This window comes from Myotis brandtii, unplaced genomic scaffold (assembly GCF_000412655.1).
Source record: "Myotis brandtii unplaced genomic scaffold, ASM41265v1 scaffold125, whole genome shotgun sequence".
NCBI classification, from domain to species: Eukaryota; Metazoa; Chordata; class Mammalia; order Chiroptera; family Vespertilionidae; genus Myotis; species Myotis brandtii.
This window is the reverse complement of record NW_005354385.1, coordinates 8,131,554-8,154,011: the sequence shown is the minus strand read 5'-3', so window position 1 is coordinate 8,154,011 and position 22,458 is coordinate 8,131,554. Positions and strand designations below refer to the sequence as shown.

The 22,458-nt window shown below is 36.1% G+C and overlaps 1 protein-coding gene across 1 annotated transcript in view; it reads right to left on the bottom strand.

Moving 5' to 3' along the window:
- The window catches only part of GALNT13 (polypeptide N-acetylgalactosaminyltransferase 13), a 506,269-nt gene that overhangs the window by 470 nt on the left and 483,341 nt on the right, over positions 1-22,458 (bottom strand). Inside the window, exons 12-14 of the mRNA XM_014534061.1 lie at positions 11,144-11,278; positions 6,372-6,401; positions 2,897-3,094 (exon numbers count right to left, since the gene is read on the bottom strand). Of these exons, the coding sequence (XP_014389547.1) occupies positions 2,909-3,094; positions 6,372-6,401; positions 11,144-11,278 (351 nt within the window). The 3' untranslated portion in view covers positions 2,897-2,908. The remainder of the gene's footprint in view (positions 1-2,896; positions 3,095-6,371; positions 6,402-11,143; positions 11,279-22,458) is intronic.

The window sequence follows — 22,458 nt, the reverse complement described above, 5'->3', positions numbered from 1 at the left end:
ACATGCAAAGAGATGTCACAGCTGTGACCCAAATGAGAAAACTGCTAGAGATGTTTCCAAATACTAAACAGGCCATACTATCTGTGACTGAGAAATTCATTGTATTTGAGTGATTATCACAGTGAAGATCTGTCTTACTTGATAGTATGCTCGCCATAATTTAGTTTGCATGTCTGAGAATCTTTAAAAAATGTAATACCAAATTAAATCAGGGATGTGACTGTCACATATTTTTAAATTTATATCTATATTTTATTTTCCTTATAATGATATTCATTACTAAGCATCATCTCAGTACCCAAATGCTAAAATGTAATTTCAAAAATTGCATCATGTTAACTGTCATTATACATGTTCCCTTTTGAGTTCACATTTACATTTTGAAATTATGTATTTTGGACTTTACAGATATACATTTTAAGTCCACATGCTTTATACTAACTTATGCTCACTAATGTACATGTTTGCTCAGTTTCATGGGCAATGCCTAGAACCATACTACATAAAAAACTTCCAAGAAGAGAAGTGCTTCAATGCATGGGAGGTGATTTGCAGATATATCTTGCTTTGAATCACCAAAATTAAATGTAGATTTTTTTTCTGGCTCATACTATTACAATTGAAAGTTGTATGAAAATAATGCAGGGAGGATGCAATAAAAATGGTGGAGAAACACTGCCTAGACAATCGTAATTTGTTTGGATTAGACCTGCAAACAGCCTGGACCTCACCGTCCTAAGAAAAGATGGAATGGAAAATAGGCTTGTGGTGGAGGATGCTTAATAGACAACAAGCAGGAAATTAAAAAAGCAAGGTTGTCAGATACGAAGATTTGAAGACTGAGGCCTTTGTTGATGCTCTTCCAATACACAGAACCAAGCTATTTATACTAAAGAATGAAGAAAAAATGAACAAACATAGGCAAGAAGGTAGTTGATTTATGCTTATGATGCCAGAAATTGTATTGTTGGTTTATGAACCAACAGCCAACTTGAAAAAAATTCAAAACAAAACAATTTTTTTCTAGCAAGCTCTAGTTAAAATCAACAAAATACTCATTTTTGTTACATACCTGAGATCCTCTGTGTATATAGTCCTTTTAAAGGGATACTTTTAAAAATATTAGTAAGTGTTGTTCTGTTTAAAAATGTATGTTTTCTTTGAAGGAATTCATTAGTAGTCAAAAATCACAACTATAGAGATAACAACCACCCAAACAAAACTCTCATTTTTAATGATGTACAGTAGAAATTGCAGACATGTTAGGGTCAGGCAGCCCTAAGTGTAAATTCCCACCCTTCCGCCCTCATTTACTGGCTGTGAAAACTTGAGCAATTTTTAAAATTATTCTGAGCAATCAGATTCTTTGTGAGAAGATGCTCATTTAAACTTATGAATACTTAAAAATGCCCTTTTCTTTTCTGATTAAAAAATTTGACCTCAGTCAACTATCTTAACTGTGACCCCTTGGCAACCTGATAATAGTAAAATGTTAACTATGTTTCTAGGCAACATTACCTATGGTAAAAATGACCTATGATTGATAAACTGCATCTGCATCTAATCAACTTCAGTGAAAAAACCTCATGGGGAGCCAAACTGGGCTTCTCTAAGTGCAAAGACTTGGAGTTTTGCATGTTCCATTGGTTTACTTGAAGCTCTGCCTATGGAATTATTATAGAGACACTGTCTTCTGAGAGGCATACGGCTATGAAGCCAGGCTGTTTTCCACACCCACCTGATGTGGCTCTCATCCCCCTTGCACAGGGCTGCCAGCTCCCATAAAGCAGTATGAATTGCGATGGGAAATGAGACAAATTCTGCTGAGAAACAAGTTTTAGTTTCTACCCTAGAATTCTGTCCCTTGTTGGGTATTGTATCTACCAGTTAAGGTTGCTTTAAAAACAAGCTAAGATAATATATGTAAATTGCTCTATACATAAGTTACCATTGTGTAAAAGAACCAGACTTTTCCAGCTTCCCAACACATGTTTAGAATGCCCTAGTCTCAAATGTAGTTCTAACCTAAACAACACTCTTCTCTCCTCTCCTCTCCCTACCTCCATTCCCAGCCTTGTCATAAGTATTCCAAACTCAATTCCAACCTTTAATGGTTCATCTGAACCAGAAAAACTCCCTCCCTAACTTCTGATGTGTTTTCATAGCAAGGTATTGGAAAATATAATATACTTTATTTACTGGAAAATGAACACCTAAGACCAATTGCACTCTTTACAAGAATTCCATATCAGTACTTTTTTTAGCATAAGCTGAATAATGATTCATTTTATTGCTTTCTGAGAAGATATTCACAAATCATGCAAGTGACAGAGAAAATGTACATTTTTATAAGCTTTATTATTATAATTATATCATTTAACCAATAATCTTAGTCTTTAATAATGCATTTGCTTAGTATCAGCTTAAAGTAATAAATTCCAGAAAGGATATGGTGTATCTACACACAACCAAAGTATCTGAATTGAAATTAATAACATTAAATAATTTCAATGTTCCAAACGAAATATTTTGGCTATCTTAATTTTCATGTTTTTAATTTTCTTAACGGGTTTTCAGCTCTAATGCTGAAATCTATTGTCATATAGACATGACTATAGTTAGCCTTAAAAAAGAGCTAATATGTCATAATACATTCCATCAATTATATTTAGGAGTATCAATTTAAAATAAAGGAAAAAAAACTAGCAAATACCTACTAATTAATTACAGACTAAACACTACTAAATATATGCAGCTCAGAAGTATAAGACAGAAAAATAACTCCATGGAGAAATAGCAGATAAAGATTATCCTTAACCACATATTAGAGAAGTAAATTTCAAGATTTTGATAACAAAAATACTGAACTAATATTAGTAAAGTCTGCAACACAAACCTCCAAAAATTATTAGAGAACGTAATCAGTAGGATTCTCAAAAATATTTCTAAAAACTTCCGTTCTTGTATAGTTTCTTAGTAGCCATTTTTGCAAAGGGCTATCATTACATATTTCCACAGTGGGCTGTTGGGAGCCACCAGTTACTTTTCTTACTGAGAGACAGGACTGGGTGATTATGTGAAGAAGAGTGTGGGTCTGTTTGACAAAGAAAATAATGAATAATGACAAAATCAAATACAAAGGCAGTAACCAATCAATCATTCTCTACAACATACAATTTCTACTGGGTAAGAATGGAAGGCGCATGTCACAATAATCACATCCACGGAGCTGTGAGCCACATCCTTTCACACGGCTTCCATATCAAGTGTATTGGCAGGAGCAAATGAAGATGGGACTAAGAATATGGAGCAGAGCCTGAGATCAAATGCTGAAAAACTTGGGTAGAAAAGGTTGTATTCACAGTGTCCATTCTAGTAATTAAATGTTTTTAGTGCCACATGCATTATTTTGTCAGTATGGATATTCAAAACCATTGACTAGTCCACAGAGTTTTCAATCATGGTCTTTGGCGTCCTCTCTCCTTTGCCCTAAACTTCAGTGGATGCCAGGAGAAAATCTAAGGGATAAATGAGCTATAAGGCTTTGCTTTACTTTGTACTCAAACTGTTTCCACTATGTCTTCACAGGGCTAACCTGGTGGTGTTAAAAATGTCCCACATACATATTATCACATTCATCTAAATACCAATTAGGAAGTTAATGAAGGAAGGAAAAAGAAAAAATATCAAGTCCATTTTGGGCTCTTAATTTGACTTCATTCTCCAAACACAATTTGTAATTAATTTGTCTGTTTCTTATTTTCCTTCTATTTTCTCAGAAGGAGCCTACTCCAGGAAGGCCAGGGATCATGACAACCTACATCATCAAACCCAGTGCGGCTCATAGGAGGCACTCATAGGTTTGTTGATTAAACCACTTAGTAAAGGGCTAATGCAGAAAAATATATTTTGATAAAATTAACTACATATTTTGGGCAGCTTAATGGACACAAATTATTGGATTTTCAATTTCAAGGACTGACATCCTACAGTAAAATGGTAAATTAAAGATTTATAAAAGTAGGAAAGGTAACATTATCACATATAATACATTTTTATTGGTAAAACAGCAATTAAGTATATAGTTTGATTTGTTAAAGAGACTAGTTTGGGGATTTTTCAAAAAACCAAACTTGAATTTCCTATCTATATTGTTATTTTCTATCTATATTATTTAAAATTTCTAATTTGATAATCCTCTAGCCTCAGTGATTTTTTTGTTTTGCAATGAACTTTTCTTAGTAAATTTCATGTTGACATCAAAGACCTCAGTGTTAGTGATTCTGAACTTCATGTGTCAGTAAAAAAATAATAAATTATAAACTTTTCCTTGGTTTGAAAATAAAAACAAAACTTGATTTTACTTATGCTCAGGAAATATAACTCCAGAACATGAATACAGTATAAAATTTTCCATAAAAAAATACATTTGTAATATTTTGACCCAAAATGTTTATCACATGAATGACTATTAAAAAATTCAAAGAATTTTCACTACAGGTACTTTAAAAATGCCTAAGTACAACCTAGGTACTTCTAAGAAAAATTAGAAATCTAAACAACTCCATTGAGATAAAAATAATTTTCTATTTAAAAAACATTTGGTGCTTTCATTTGTTTGAAAAATAACAATTTATTTTGCCTAGAAGAGATACCAATTATTATTTTATGTTTTCTAGCAAGTAATTTATATCACTTACATTCTGCAATTTTATGTAATAGAGGTCATCTAACTAAACACCCTTCAATTTATATTGTGGGCATCTCTTTTATCATTAAAATAATCTTAAAAACACAGAAAATAAACAATTCTACAAAGTAGATTTGCCAAAAGTCATTTAACTTTTTCATTTGGGGGCAATCTCTGTCCAGTTTGGAGCTATTGTAAAGAATGCTGTGATTAATATCGCCCAGCATGTCTCTCCACATTATAATCTTTTCTTTAGAAATAATTATTACAAGTAAAATTACAAGGTCAAAAGTATAAACATTTTAATACTTATTAGCAAGTTTTAAAAAATATCTATAATAATTATTCAATAATAGCAGCAACAGCTAATATTTTTTACGCTTATTATATGCCAGGATAGTGGTTGTCAGTTTTACTGCATCTACAGCAACATTGTGTGTTGTCATTAAAAACATTGCTTGACAGATTGACAGGAACATAAAAATATGAATAAAAAAACACCCATCAGATTTTTATGTGTTTTTGATAGTCCCTTAAATTAATGTTTTTCATTTTTATTGGCTATTCATATTTTCCTTTGCTATTTATTCAAGATCTTGTATCTTTTCATATTGGGTGTACATTTTTTTTCTTAAAATTGTTCTTTGTTATATTAGTTGCAAATGCCTCTCACGGCTTTAGAAGATTCAGTCATGTTAACTCAGCTTTGAAGGCAATGTGATATCAGGCTGACATGCAGCATACTATCAAATTTCTCTTCCTATAGCCTTATTTAACATTGACTAGAAAACAGGGTAATATGATCACTAATCTATTATAGCACTACTCAATTTTTCTCCTCTGAAGTAAAAGAATTAGTATTTCCTGGGATTTACAAAATTTTAATCATTGTATTTTAAAATGCATAAGAAAAAGTGAATACTTCTTGCCTTTAAACTTATTTGTATGTCTGCACCTAAAACAAGATATGTCATGGAGTTTCCTTGCATCAACTCTGTTGAAGATATAATTACTACTGAAAACCACCTGAAACAGGCTAGCAAAACAATTTCAGAGACAAAATAGTCATAAATTATAAAATGAGACCTTTGTACCTTTGTATTAAAATAATCAAGTAAAAATTTTGAAATTTTAATGAACAAACAGAAGTGACTGTATGGCTGACTGAAGAACCAATCATACAGGTCTCAGTTTAAAAGATGCCATACTAAAAGTTTAAAATTAAACCTAAATGATTATACATAGAAATAAACAAAGTAAGATTAATTTATACTCTTACAGATATTTAATTTAATATTATTATTGTAAATACAATAGGATTTCCCCCATTGATCAAGTACAGAATAACGGTCATTTAAAATTAATATCATAGAGTTGTTATTCAAAATGTTAAATGTGATCTCCAGATAAAGTGACCTGTGCATTTGTTAAAACAGAATGAGTAGTTTAGTAAACCAGTAAAATGTTTAATAAACAAGAACTAAAATTGCAATACTAAACTATTAAATTTCCTATTCACTAATTTATTCTACATAAGAAATCACAGCTATGGGTCAATAGGGATATGGAAAGGTAACACTTGTCTGATACAGGCAGCCTTCGAAAAGCAAATCAAGCAACTATTTTTCTTAGGAGTGCTACACAGGGAAATGTCTGGGTTGCCAGTTAATAGATCACTTACCTTGAAATTATATTCCCATTTACCTGCTTTCTGATAAGGTAAATAAGAGAGGTAATAAGTAAAGTCTACATATTAGCTGCTGTGATTTTGGTAAATACCAATTCAACATATTTTACCTACTAAAAAAAATTCCTTGCATTATGACTCTGAAACACTTGATACAGAAGGATATTGAATTCATAACAATATTTTCTCAGTCAACTTGCTCAGTCACATGAAAAACAAGACTTATTTTTAGCATCATATTTTGCTCCCCTTTTTATTTTGTTGCATAGTGTTTGTTGAGCAAAAGTGTTCTGTTCCAAAATTAGACTGTCACACTGTATGTAGCTGCCTGGATGCTCAAAAGGAACTGTGATTATGTGCACTTACTGCAGGAAAATGAGAATTTCTAATGGATTGAAACATGATTGCAATGTTCAAATGCAATAAAAGAAAACCTGAATTAAATAGAATGGATGAATGACAGACCCTTATGAAAATAATTTTTAAAGTGGTTCAGTGAGATGAAATGTAGGGTTCCCCCTCCCTTTTTGACTTAACTCTGAGTCAATGGGTTTTCATAGCACCAAAGTGTTCAGGTAATTTATTTAAGTGATGCTAGATCAGGTGAGGACTTTGCAGATTTGCTAATGATGCTCGGTTGCCCCTAAATCAAACATGTTTAGCCAGGAAAGGTGATATTGAGTTAAATTCATGGTTGTGTTATTTAAGAAATATTTCAATAAGAAAATAGGGCACTATATTTTTAATCAAAGTTAACCAAAGACATATATTGCTTAACAACATATACTTTATTTCACTCAAATAAAAGCAGAAGCAATTAGATATGAATTGTATTATGAATATGGATAGATAGATAAAGTCTAAGCAATTAGGCCCTACTGACAAAGTAGTTTTATGACTGTTTGTCTCAATAGACAATGCTTATAGCAGAACATCTTTCCAATGATTAAGGAGAAATTCTATGTTAATAAAATTTGGTAACACAAATAATGGATAGTATTTCTTTCTTTCTTTTATAATACTGTACATTTAACTCATCAGATCATAATCATTGAAAGCATCTAATTGTTTCTAGTTTTTCAATGACCTCAAGAAGAATGTGGAAAGAATGCTCAATTAAGTGCTAGAAACCTGGAGTGTGCAAACCCAGAGAAGACATTTAAATACTTTAAGCTTATGTTTACTAATGTGAAGTATACAAGTAAAATATTATTATCTTACTAGAGGCCCGATGCACAAAATTCATGCAAGAGTAGGCCTTCCTTCTCCCGGCTGCAGGCACCGGCTTCCCTCTGGTACCTGGGACCTGGGCTTCCCTCTGGCCGCCAGTAGGCACCCAGGACCCGGGCTTACCTCACAGCCCCAGCTTCGTCCAGAAGGTCATCCAGAAGGAGGTCTGGTCTAATTAGCATATTATGTTTTTGTTATTATAAATAGGACTATCATTAGAATTGTATGAGAAAAGAGATTATAGACACTCAATACTTTATTCCCTTCCACTCCCTTCCACCTGCCCATCTAAAAAGTAAACAAACCAAAGCCGCTAATAGACTCCATGTTTTGAGGCCTTATGACACAGTTTCCATTTTTCTCTGGATATTCTCACAATTCTGTTCTTATTTATGACTTACTTTTCTAAGACTGAAAGGATTCCAGGAGATAAGGTGATGGAATATTTCAGCTGTTCACACTGTGAGATTCACAATTGCAGTGATAACTAGCTTTCTTTGAATACTTTATTAGGACCTAATTCTGCCTCCGCTGCTGGTGGGGTGATCTTTGTGCTTTAGAGTTCTGCTGATAAAGGCTCAAAGAAGAGAACTTTAAGGGAAGTTTCAGCTCTATAATTATGTGAACACCACCAAGTTTTATTCTACTTTGAAACTGCACCACCTCAGAGGTTTCTCAAAGAAGAATAATTTTGCCTTTGACAGCAATAGATAAAGAATAAATTAAAGAAGTGGCAAGCAGCACTTGTCTACTTTTCACTGGTAGGAATATGAAAAGACTAGAAATACTTGGCAGTTACTCCTCTCTCCTGACTTTGCGCCTCTCACCTTCTGCTCCTGTTCCCTCCCCCTTCTCTCCTGGAAGCCTTGTCATTTTCCAAAGTATATATGCCGTTTCCCAACTTTGCAATATTTTTCAACAGTGTATAAAAAGACTAAGGAAGATTAGTAGATATTCGGCCACTGTGTAGACCTGTCCTTGTTAAACTTTAATATGTATGTGAATGCCTTGGGGATTTTGTTGAAGTACAGACTCTGATTTAGTGTGTCCAGGGTGATACCTGAGATTCCTAACTTCTATCAAGTTCCCAGGTGCTGTTAACTAGTCCTAGAATCACACATTGGGTAGCAAAGATGGGGACCATTCCATAGACTAAAGTGGCCCTAAACCTAAAACTTAAAAGAAGAAATGATCATAAAAAGTAAATATATTCCAATTTTTTAAAAGTCGTTTCCATTTTTCTTACTTTTCACAAAAAAATATGTCTTTTATTTCAAAACTGAAATGTCCAGAAAGGCAATGCATCATTCCTACAGGTATTCTATTGTGTTGTGACTTCTCTATATTCTGATTTATACATTTATAAATTTGGCAAAAAATTTACATTATGATTTAAAAATTTAGACAAGTTGAATATCACAATTTAATTTTGAAAACATAATCATGTAAGGCAACTGTTATATAATTATGAAGGTGATTAGATAATTTAAAAATAAACATTTCTTAATACTATTTAAGACATAGTATAAGCTTTATTTGTATGTGTTGTAGAAACAAAATTTTCATGATACAAAATAGTACAATAAACTAAAACTACTGCAAGAAATAATGCTGGCTTATCCAATTAGTAAATTTACAAAAACCATTTCTTTATCTTATATGAGGCTACCAATTTTTTTTTCACTTTTCTTTCAAAATCCCTTAGTATTCAATAATCTTCCTGCTGGCTGATAGAAATACAAATGAAAACATATGCCTAATTAGCAACAACAGTTATTTCAGAAATGAAGAAACTTGAGTCATGACTATAAAAGCCATTATCCACTCAAAAATTATGGAGACGTTTAAAGATTGAGTGGTATTCTAAAATTCAACAACATTCCATCTTATTAAAAATATGCACATTTTTCCCCCTTTTCTTAAAAATATATGCTAGATTTCTTTACTTTAGCACACGCCCAATAAAGTCCTAGGATCTTAGTGAAAACTAAAGTGCAACAATAACAACAAAAAGTTTGATTTAAAAAAATACTTCTTTCGGGATTTCTCCTTTTTCTGTACATTTATCTACACTTCTCCTAATAGAAGAGGTAGGGAACTGACTAAAGAAAGGTTCAAACTTACTCACATGTATTATTAGAGGAAATGTCTTCTGTAGCCTTAATATAAAGGGTGGTGATGACAATAGTTGAAGAGAAAAATAATGGTGGTCAGATAAAGAAGATGAATAAGTATTGAGAGGACCAAAGAGTCTGGATGAAACACAGTGATGCAACACAGGCAGGATTCATGGTGTTTACCTTAATTATATCCCAGAAACTTGGTAATATTATATAAATCTTAGGGACAAACTTTAACCCTATGTAACTAGCTTCAAATCATGTAAGAATTCAGTAAGTTTTTCTGATATCCCACTTAAGAAATTACAACATCATGCCAATTAAAATGACATTCAAAGAGTTTTTAAAAAGAAGACATTCAAAGAGTTTTTAAAAAGAAGACCTTGTTAAAATATCAATAATACCAACAAATCTGCAGATTAGTTTTTAAAATGTTACTCTTGCAGGGTATTTTAAGCTTTCATAGAAGACTGCATTTGTGAAATTCATTTACCTCTATTGTATTATTTATCATGTAAGAATGAGGTTTACTTCTTATCTTAAATAAGTCACCAACCATTTAATAATGTGGAAAATGTAACCCAGACTACAAATTCATTTTGTTAAGCAAAGAGAAATGAAAGAAATGAAGCTGTTTCAAGATAGCTTCCTCATGCAGAGGAAAATATTTCTTTTTTATTAGCTCCATCTGATGGTTGGTTTGGTGTTTACACACTGCCTGGCTATAAATTCCCAATAATTTTATTGGTTTTTTCTTCCTCTCTTCTCTCAGAAAGACCTGCTATATTGAGAAGAGGTTGCTTAACTGATTATGTACCTAATTAGTTTACTGAATTTTGCAAAGCATTTACTATTATAAAGAATGTTCAAGCTAATCTTGTCAGTTTTTTTCCTTTAAAGTGAGAAGCATAAATATCAGAGATTACAATGGTGTAAAATTAAAAATATGAAACCATTGCTGATACTTTTCTGTATGTACATCTGCAAATATAACTCTCGGATAAGCATAGCCTGCCCTTTGCCTAATTTATGTTGAGCATGTACATATGATAACAAATTTTAAGCACATAAAAGTGACTTTATGTTTCTCATTTATATTTTATACTTACAGACTAGTTTGGCAAAAACCTACTTATATACCATCCTAATATTATGTAATATGAGCATACATGCTTGAAAGTGCAGTTTTTCCAATGCAGAAAAAAATAACTTAGGGTTTAAATATATTTGAAATGCAGGGTGGGGCAAAAGTAGGATTACAGTTGTTGTTATGGAAAATAATACAATAATTAATCAATAATAATACAAGAATAAACTCTGTTTTACATACTCACAACTGTAAACTTACTTTTGTCCCACCCAGTATTATCTCAGTTGAAAGATTCCCAAAAAAGTAAATGAAGGAAAATACTATACCTCAGCATCATATTCCCATAACTGATTTCCTCTCATGTGGTGGCATTTTAACATGATTACAGGTCCATTGAGTCTAGAAACATCCAAGCACAAGTCATCGGTTCGGATTTCTTTGTCAGCGGTATAAGAAAATACCTGAAAATATAAAATTCAGCTAATAAAATAATATCTTCTTAAAAACAAAAAGTCACAGCATAGCAGGTTTATCTGTGAAAATTTTCACATCAAACGAACTTCTCAAATGATCTCTGCTGTGTGATCTTGAGAAGCTAGTTTATCTCTCCAAGTCCTTTTCCTCAACTGCATAATAGGGACAGTGTCACATGTTTTATAAGGTTTTTGTGAAGTTTCAATTTAACAAACTAAATTATGAAATGCTTATTATTTGCTGGCACCATTTTTCCTGAACTATATTTGCCTTATAAAGCGCACACAGGTTCAACAAAATAAAGTTTGTAAATTGCATGGAGCTCAATAAAAGGCAGTCCTTGTTCCCACCACCATATGCCCAATTCCTCACTTAGAGACAATGATATTTCTATAAAGCACTTTAAATCTTTCTTTTCATAACAAAAGTACATCATGTAAATTAATATTGTTATTAAATATTGTTAGTGAATCTGTGAAGGTGGTAGAATTATCCTCTCTAGGGAGCTCAATAAAAGTAGGTTCTATGCTTATCTTTCTCATGTAGTTTGGGCTGGGCTTGACTACAATTCTCAAAATATCCAAGAAATGTCAAGGTGGATTGTAGACTCATTGTTAGCTAATTCTAACTGATGCTATATAATCTCTATTGCTTTGTTCCTGGTGTGAATAATTTATTTATAAACATTGATTATTAAAGTTTTATGAGAGTTACTAAGTTGTTTTCTTCCACTGGCTCTGATAAGCATGGTTCAGGATTCTGTGGGCATCTGTTTTTTCTCTTGCAATGTCCAGAAAGAGTATATAAGGAAGGTGATCTCAGGGTCTTTTTGTTTCCCAAAGCAATCTGATAAGATTGGAGGAAGTCAGCTCTACAAATCACTTATAAACTCTGGAGCCCTAGCCTTTAAGCTGAACAAGTTAGTCTTGAAAGGATTGCTGTTACAGTATTGCTACTCAGGATTTCTCTGAAAATCACAAGTCAGAAGAGGAACATGCAAAGTCAATGATGGAGCCCAAGAACCTCTTAAGCCAACATCTTCAAAGGAAATCAATCCTTCACAAAGGTTATACTTTCTACTCAACAGTATAAAAACTTGATAAGTGACATTCCTTTAATTGAACTATATCTTCCTTTGTAATCTGTTGGTCAAGTTATTTCTACAAACAACTAAGGCGGCAATTTTTATTCAATTATTATAAGTTCAGCTCTCACATGAGAAGTGAATGACTTTTGATTCCATTTTGTGGACCATGTTACTTATTTTTTCCAAGATTACTTTGATCCCTGTAACAACTCGGTTTTTATTACCTTCCACTGTATTAGTTTGCTAGGGCCACCATAACAGAGTAGCACATACTGGGTGGCTTAAACAATAGAAGTTCATTTTCTCAGAGTACTGGAGGCTGGAAGTCCAAGATCAAGATATCAACAGAATTGGTTTCTTCTGTGAACTTCTTTCCTTGGCTTATAGATGGCCATCTTCTCCCTGTATCTTCACATGGTCTTCCCTCTGTGCTTGTCTGTGTCCTAATTTCTTCTTATAAGGACAACAGTCCTATAAATTAAGGCTCATTCTAATGACCTCATTTTACCTTGATTACATCTTTAAAGATCCAAACTCTAAATATAGTCACATTTTGAGGCACTGAAATTACGACTTCAACAAGGAAATGCCTGTTGGGGAATTGGGGAGGGGGATGGGCACAGTTCAGCCCATAATACCTATCAACCCTTTAAAATGTATCAAAAGAGATCATGCATCTTTCCTTACCCCTTGATGAAAACTACTGGGTTTATTATTTTTCTTCTTACTTATCTAGATCCCCTGGGGATTCAATTCAGAAATTAGATTGGTCTGTTTAATATTATCAATTGAAACGCTGAGTGAAATATAATGGCAGATCGCCTCTCCTTCACTAAATTGGGCTGCTTTAGGTTGGAAGTCTGCAGTGGGACAGGGCAGCGTTGACTTCTCTATTTCACCTTCTTAAGTTTTTTGTTTGTCTGTTTGTTTGTTTTTGTGGAGGGTTTTTTGTTTTGTTTTTTGTGTTTGTTTGTTTTTTTTCATTCTTATCTCCCTTGCCCACTCCCAAATTCCTCCAGGCTTCTAATTAGCTTTTGATTCTTCCCGGTTGGTAAAAGTCTAGGAGAGGTCTTACCTGAACTGCCTCTTTATAGCTCCTTCCTGTTCTCTTGCCTGGCAAAATTTGATGCTCCCTCTCCTGACTGTCTGTGGTTCTTTCTAGATTCCCATCACTAAGTACTCTCACTGCAGTGCTAAGAGGACCACTTTCTATCGCTTGACAACTCAGAGAGGCAAGATGACCCAGGCAGGGCAGTCACTGTAATTCAGTTTCACGGCCAGCTTTGCCATGTGTGAGTCAGCTCACAGCCTGCCAAACCCCACCAGTATAAGAAGCACATAGAAAGCTCTCAGAGTGGGGTCCTACATAATTTGCAGGGGCCAATGCAAAATGAAAATGCAGGACCCATTGTTCAAAATTATTAAGACTTTCAAGATTACAGGGCCCTGTTCAAAGGCATGGATTGTACACCCATGAAACTGCCCCTGCCTTGAGTTCTCCTTTTCATAGCTTTGTCTCTGGAAACTGGCCCCATCCCTCTAGAGCAGTGGTTTTCAACCTTCCTAATGCCGCGACCCTTTAATACAGTTCCTCATGTTGTGGTGACCCCCAACCATAAAATTATTTTCGTTGCTACTTCATAACTGTAATTTTGCTACTGTTATGAATTGTAATGTAAATATCTGATATGCAGGATGTATTTTCATTGTTACAAATTGAACATAATTAAAGCATAGAGATTAATCACAAAAACAATATGTAATTATATATGTGTTTTCCGATGGTCTTAGGCGACCCCTGTGAAAGGGTCGTTCGACCCCCAAAGGGGTTGCGACCCACAGGTTGAGAACCGCTGCTCTAGAGGGAAGGCAACTACTCCCCTCATAGAATTCCTTACAGAGTTCTCCACCTTTTGAAACCTCCTGTCCTCCTGTTATGTGTTAAGTTGTCTCCCTGCAAAAGATGCACAAAAATCCTAAACCCCAATATCTCAGAATGTGAACTTATTTGGAAATAGGGCCATTGTAGAAGTAATTACTTAAGTTACCAGGAGGTCATACTGGAGTAGGGCAGACCCTTAAACCAAAATGACTGCCATCCTTATAAGAAGACAGAGACATGCAGAAAGAAGACAACAGACCTGTGGATCGGGAGATGGGCATTGGAGCCATGTGCCTACAAGCCATGGGAACTGCTGGTGAATTCCAGAATCTAGAAGAAGCAAGGAATGATCCTCCCTTACAGTCTTAGAAGGAATACGCCCCCTCTCACAATTTGATTATTGGCTTGTAGGCTTAAAAATTGTGAGACAATCAATTTCTGTTGTTTTAAACCATCCAGTTTGTGGTAGTTTGTTATGACAGCCCTAGGAATCTAACACAGTTCCTTTTGTAACTATGCAGGTTGGAGGGTCTAAAAATCATGGAGTCAATGTTCCAAACTGCCATTGCAAATTCTGCACACAGGGAAGTCTGGTTCTATATTTCATACCTATTGTATCTTAGTGTCTGGGATGATGATGATGACATCCAGTTATACTTTACAAAAGCATTGGAACAACCATTTTTATAATAATTTTTTCTATTTAAATATCTCTTCCCACAGTGACCTTTACTGTGACTAGGTGATTTATCTGCTTTTATGAATATTAACAAAGCTCAAATTTATTTGTGTTTCTTAATTGATGTCTTAAATGAGTTTAGCAATAATTTCTAATGTGTGAAGGATGGGAGCCAATTCCAACCACAATTCCTTTTAATGTTATTCTGATAATTTTTAAGTAAAGATAAGCATTTTCATTATTCTACATATGCATCTGGTTTGTTCTGGACTTTTCATTTCAGTTATGTCCAAAGGAATTTTATAATTATTCAAATATACACAATGAAGACAGCATTTAAACAATCTTCAAGGACTGCTATGAGAATGATCTTCTAAAATATTCTGCATGAAATTAATGCTTTATTTCACACAAGGAAAGATTGTGTCTATACATTCTTTTAAAAGTTTCATCATCCTTACAATGCTGATGTTGTATAGTTACTTCTTTAAAAATACGCCTTTATCTTTACTCCTCTGGGAAAATGCAAGCAAATATTTGCTTAGATTAGTAGCTTTAGCACAGCTTTCAAGCAGTGCAGGTTTCAAAGCAAAGTCACTGTTTCCTTATTTGGACCAAGGCTCCTTCAGCAAGAGGCTCAGGAACTACACGCCCTCTGCTGGCCCTGTCTTGCCATAGGACGTTTCTTTTATCCTTGGATGGAGAAATATTGTGCAATGTACACAATTGATTATATATAATCTCTCTTTAAAAGGTTCACGCATTTATTTTATTCAGCTTTATTATACAGGTTGGGATTTCCCTAGATTTCATTTTAATTTATAAAATAATTTTCCTGTTGAGTTCCTCAGAACAATATTTTCCATAAAGTTCAGTTTTAAGGGACTCTATCACTTTATGCCAACTGCTTCACTACTTAGGTGAAAACATCAAAGCCAACAAATTTACTGGATTCACGCAATTCACCAGAGCTGCTTAGTGATGGAGGACTCTCTGGACCCCAAGGTCATTGTCACTATTATTGTACTTGACTCGACTGCCCCTTTCACTCCCATCACTTAATCATTTTGGAGCTTTGGACCCTCTGGGGATCACTTTAGGTATTTGAAGTATGATCAATTTGAGAAATTTGTTAACAATCATCCAGAGAGAAAAAATATAAGAAAATAAACACTAGGTGTTTTTTGTTGTTTTTTTTTCCCCTCATTCTGTAAAAATAGCCCAGGAAAATTTCTATTGAAATGACAAGGAAAAACATTTAGCAACAAAAGTTAGAACTTTAGCATTGTGATTTTTCAAAATGCTCTCTTTTACTCTATGTCACACAATCCTGAAATCAGCACAGAATATGCACAGATGGAATTGAATTCATCAATGGAGCTTCTAAGCAAAGAGACTTTGGCTCCGAGGCAGGTCCTTTTTCTGTTGCCTGATTTCAGGCTGCATCTATAGCCTGTTTGCCCAGTGGTTTATGCAGAAGAAGTTAAGGAGAAGTAGCTAGCTTCTAGCTGTGTATTCTTAACTTACATGCCTAGATGACATCTGTGGTGTTTCCCAATTCCAGTGATCTAAAACTGTTATTAAAAACAGGATACGGGTGTGAATCTCATGTTCAATGTTTCCATCCTGTCCTGAAATCACCTGGGAAGTATCAAATCTTTCTCCTTTCACTTCAATAAAACTGAATGTAATAATTTACTGTTTCTTAATTTGGGCTCAGCAGTCATCTCATTCTTGAGTCCCTGACCCGGTATGTGCTGATCACATCACTAGGACTATTCTTCCTGTTCTGCTCTGCTCAGGAAAAGATGACCCTCCTTATATGACTTCCTTCATGCAGCTCTGTGCAAGGACTCTTACCTAGATAGCCTGCTTGCACTGTGCAGTCGGTGTGGCGTCATTTGTGTGTATCCTGGAGCAGGACAGCACTAAAACAATGGGCTTTGGAAAAGGCCTGAGACTTCCCTCCACTACCCATCAGAGCAGAGTTACTGTGAAGCTTTGTCAGAATCTTGGCTTCCTTATCTGGGAAAAGGGACAAAGATGCCCCTTGTTTCCTGAGCTATTTCAGAGTTTGAATGAGATAATCCATGTAAACTCTAAACACAGTAGCTGCCCCAAGTAGCATCTAAGTATGGGTTATTATCTGTGCAAAATCTAGACATATAATCTATATTTATTACATTCTGTCTCATCCTTTGTTTTATTTTTAAGCCTTGCTGTCCCTATAATAATACTAAGGATATTTTTTCAACACCTATGGAAACAATTCTAGGAAAAATGTATGTGCCCAATAATTACTTACTGAACTGAAATGAAAACAATTTGCCTTTAGAAATCTCTAGGTCACTTTGTGGAAAACAGAGCAAGAAAGTTAATATAATAAGCGGGATGCACTAATATAATAACAAAATGTGATTGACGTTTCTACTTTCTACTTCATTGTTAAATCTTCCCATTTTAAACACTACTGATGTTAAAGATTATATATGTTTAATACTTTAAGCTGCCTTGAAGGGTTTTCAAGGAAGTCTAGAATTCAAGAAATCTAACATGTAAACATTATGCCCAGATACTTATAACTTATTGTTGTAGTATTAAATACAAATTTAAGCCCAAACACAATTCCTTCCAAAGGACACCCCACTAGCTATTTGGATGTGCAGATGTGGACTATGGTGAATTCTCAGATGACCCCAACTTTCTTGCCCCCTGGTGTAAATTCCCTGTATAAACACGCTTCCTTTGAGTATGGGTGAGACTTTGACTTGACAGGAAAGCCACTCCATGATTACATTATTCTATACAAGACCTCCTTTTAGCCAGCAGAAAAGAGAGATTTTTCTACTGGCCTTCAAGACCCAAACTGCTGCCTGGCCAGCGTGGCTCAGTGGTTTTGACCTATGAACGAGGAGGTCATGGTTCAATTCCCAGTCAGGGTACATGCCTGGGTTGCAGGCTCTATCCTCAATGTGGTACGTGCAGAAGGCAGCCAATCAATGATTCTCTCTTATCACTGATGTGTGTTTTTTTTCTCTCTCTCTCCCTCTCCCTTCCTCTCTAAAATCAATGAAGATATATTAAAAATAAAAAATAAAAAGACTCAAACTGCCATGCTTTGAAGAGGGCCACACAGCAGGGAACTAAGGGCTGCCCCTTGCTGCTGAAAGCAACCATTGGCAGAAAGCCATGAACCAAAAAGAGGGGACCTCAGTCTTCCTACTGCAAGAAACTGAAATTGACCAATAACCAGAAATCTTGGAAGAGGATCCGGAGCCACCATTGAAATCACAGTTGCAGGCAACACCTTGCTATCAGTTGTTTGAGACCCTAAGCTGACATCTCAGCCACGTTAGCCTGAATTTCCGGCCCATAGAACTGTGAGGTAATAATTTTGTGTTGTACTAAGCCACTAAATTTGTAGGTTTTTTTGTTATACAACAAGAGAAAACTAACACACTGACCATCAGGAAAAAGGAGGTTCATGCAAAAACTAGAATCATTCTCACCACGTGGAACACCTTCTCCTGTGCTGTATCTCTATCGTTTATTTATTCATCCCATCACCCATCTACTTATTCAACTGATGCTTTTGAGCAGTACAATTTTCAGCCTTTCTCCAATCCAGAGAGGCCCTTTATGAAACTCTGAATGTGATAGATCAACATCGAATAGAGTGCCAACATTTCTGTAAGTTTCCTCCAACATTCCAGCCTGCCTTGAACTCTATTCTCCAAGGGCTCATACTAATAATTTTCTGTAACCATTTACCTTTCTCTTGCTGGTAGTGTGTGCTATGTTTTTCCACTGATTGTATCATTCCTTCAAGTATTGGTCCTCACACATATAAATTGCAGGGGAAGAACAGTGCATTCTTGGGTGGGATACTCTCCTTTAGCCCTGGGCAATTGAATACCCACTTTCCCCTTGTGAACTAAGATCGGGCTCTATTTAGTGTGGCTTCCTCCAAAAACTGACATTGAGATGAGGATCCAAGGGCAAGTAGTTTATCAGGTAGATGATCCCAGGACAGACCACTAGAGCAATAAGGAAGGGAAAGTAGCCAATAGAAGACACGTAACTAATGAATTACACTGTGGGCAACTGAAGCTTAATCCTGTTGGGGATCTTTGGCAACTAGTATAGAACAAGCACCCTAGCTTCAGTCTCCTCCAAGGTGAAGGAGCTGGGATAATTACACACCACTGCCCCCAGCTTTTGCTTGAGGTGTGCTTCTGGGGGTAGACTGATTCATTCCCCAGGTGTGACTGGATGGACAAAGCAGCCTCTGGCAGTAAAAACCCTCAGGCAAAAGGACAGAGGTTCTGGCCTTTTGGATGTTGAACTGGAAGCATGGGGAAGGAAAGAAATTAAACAACATTTGGGAGCACCTGCTGTGCATTCAACAAAATACCAGTCATTTAATAGACAATGCATATTAAATATGATATACCACATCTCATCTACTATGCATTTCTTCAATAACCTTTCAGGTAAGCATTATTATTCTTTTAAAAATGAGGAATATGAGGCTTGAAAAGGTTAAATAACTTCCAAAGTCACTCATTTTGAAAGTGAAAGAACCTGTCTTTGAAGTATGGTTTATGAGGCCCCAAATACCATGCCCTTTTCACATGCTCTTTCTCACATTAGCATTTTGCTTCTCAATTATTTTTTTTAAAAAAATTAAACTCTAAACTTTATTCAGATTTTACTAATTTTCCCCTAAAATTCCACTTGAGCCCATGTTCATTTTTTCCCCAGAATCCCATCTATATTACCACATTACATTTAGTCATCACATCTCCTAGGCCAGTGGTCGGCAAACTGTGGCTCACGAGCCACATGCGGCTCTTTGGCCCTTTGAGTGTGGCTCTTCCACAAAATACCACGTGCGGGTGCGCATGTACAGTGCGATTGAAACTTCGTGGTCCATGCGCAGAAGTCGGTATTTTGTGGAAGAGCCACACTCAAGGGGCCAAAGAGCCGCATGTGGCTCGCGAGCCGCAGTTTACCGACCACTGTCCTAGGCCAACTGTCATGTTCAGACTTTCCTCTTTTTTAAAAAAAATATATGTTTATTGATTTCGGAGAGGACGGGAGAGGCAGAGAGAAATAGAAACATTTCTATTTCCCAACCGGGAATCGAACCATGACCTCCTGGTTCATAGGTTGACGCTCAACCACTGAGGCACACTGGCCACACTGGCCAGGCTCTACTTTCCTCTTTTTGGTGACTTTGACAGTTTTGAGGAGAAGAGGTAGGGTAATGTCCCTCAGCTTGGGTTTGTCTAATACTTATCTAATGGTTAGATTGGGGTTATATGTTTTTAAGAGGAAGGTCACACAGATGAAGTGCAGTTGTCATTACATCATATCTAGGTTGCATGGTATCAACCTGACTCACAATGCACAACTTGGATCACTTACCTGGACGTAGCACTTGCCATGTTTCTTCACTATAAAGTCACCACAACCCCCTTCCATGGTCTAGTCTTTGGAAGCAAGTCAATAGGCACAGCCCACATACAATGTGGGAAGAAGGGAAAATTCCACCTTCTGGAAGGGCGATCATAAATTATTTGGAATTCTGTACAGGAGATCCCAGAGGTCAATGTTAATGTGCCTTCACTTCAGTCTAAAATTGGGCATCATATCGTTATATTGGATTTACTATTTCTTAAGATTCCCATAATAAAAAATGAATCCAGCTCATGAGCCACTTGTTTCACTCACTGGATGAAGAAAAGGTCTCGGTAGTAGGGGGTTCTGCCACCTAGAAGTGGCATTTTCTCTCTGCAGTCTCTAGGCCCTGGATTGAGCACCCACAGGTGTGACCTTTAAATACTGCTTTGTTCATTCCTTGATGCTATGGTGGCCATAAAATGCATTTCTGAATTTGTTAAGAATTGGGGGTTTTTTGGAAAAAGAAAGAACCTTTTAAAGCAAAAGCAAAAATACACGAAGTCCTGCATATTCCATCCAGATGCACATATTTTACTTCTTTTAAATTAAAAAAAAATCCTCAAACCTATTTAGAAAGTTAGCAATTAAAGAGTTGAAATAGAAATATGTCTGTCTGGTAGGTTTTCATTAGAAGCCTATGATTCTTTATCAGAAATGAGGATGGACGCTAGGCTGTTTCCATGGTAACTCACTGAAGCAGGCCTTTTTTCATTTAATGGAAAGGTATCATTTCTGTACATACCACATGTAGCTCCTTGCTCTGTATTGGATCAAGTCCTTTGATAAAAGAATAAAAGAAATGAACTGCAAAAAAGTTCTATAGCTCTGTCCCTGCTTGTGGTTAAATTATACTTGGGCACTAAATAACAAGAATGAAAAGCCCTTTTCATTTTGGCTGTATTCATTCACCAGTCCATTTTTAATAACAAAAGTGCATGTCCAAGTATTTTCATGAGGTTGGATTAGACATAGGTTACAAGCTATCCTTTGACAACCTTTGCAGTCTGAAAGCTCTTTGCTCCTTTGTCCCCTCAGTTCAAAATTCCCTTGCTTGACACTTACATTCTATTATTATCTTAGGTCCTCAACTTATCAAACTTAATTTTCTACTCTCCCTAGTCCAGGCCTGCCACTCCATTTGGTCCTGTATCCTCCTCGCTGTCCTCATACACACATCCTTTGTGCTCACTGTCAGTTTGTGAAGCCTTTTAGAACCACTCCTGTCCTCATCAGACCTTTTTTTGTGAATGCTTCCTACATAGCAGCATAAAAATTCTTTGTTTCAAGAATCATTATTTTATGTTACCATTGAGATTGTTTATAGGGGTTATGTTCCTATTTACTTATTTATCTTTCATCTTGTAAAAATGTGGAAATGGATTTACACAGAATTTAACATATATGACATAAATTTAGATAACAGGTAGGAAACAAAAGAAACAAACCCACCCACATCTATATATATAAAACCCTAATATGCAAATAGACCAAAAGGTGGAACAACTGAACAACTGGTCGCTATTACGTGTGCTGACCACCATGGGGCAAGCACAGAACATGGTGGGTGTTGGCAGCAGGCGGCAGAGTGTGGAACATGGTAGGCATCGGCTGCGGCGGGATGGTGGAGCAGATGAGCGGGGGCGCCAGACCAAGGAGGGGTGCCGGTTGCTGTCATCGGGGTGAGCCTCTGGTGGTTACTGAAAATTCTTTGCTCCCATGTGCAGCGGTCCCGCCTGGTGCTTGCACTTGCTGCCAGCGCTGGCCCCGCTCACACCCGCTGCTGGCACCAGAGCCACAGCTGGCATCGGCTGCTGGTGCTGGCCCCAATCGCCCTTCAGGGCTTCTCTACCTCCCCCTGCTCCTTAGGGGCGATTGGGGCCGGAACCAGCCCCACTCACACACACTGCTGGCGCTGGCCCCAATCACTCCGTGCCGTTAGCGGATGCGAGTAGGGCAGCACCATCAGTGTGTGGGAGCGGTAGCGGTGGGAGTGGGGCTGCCAGCAGACAGAGGACAGGGCGGGGGGGCCGCTGCAGGAGGGGCTGGGCGGGGG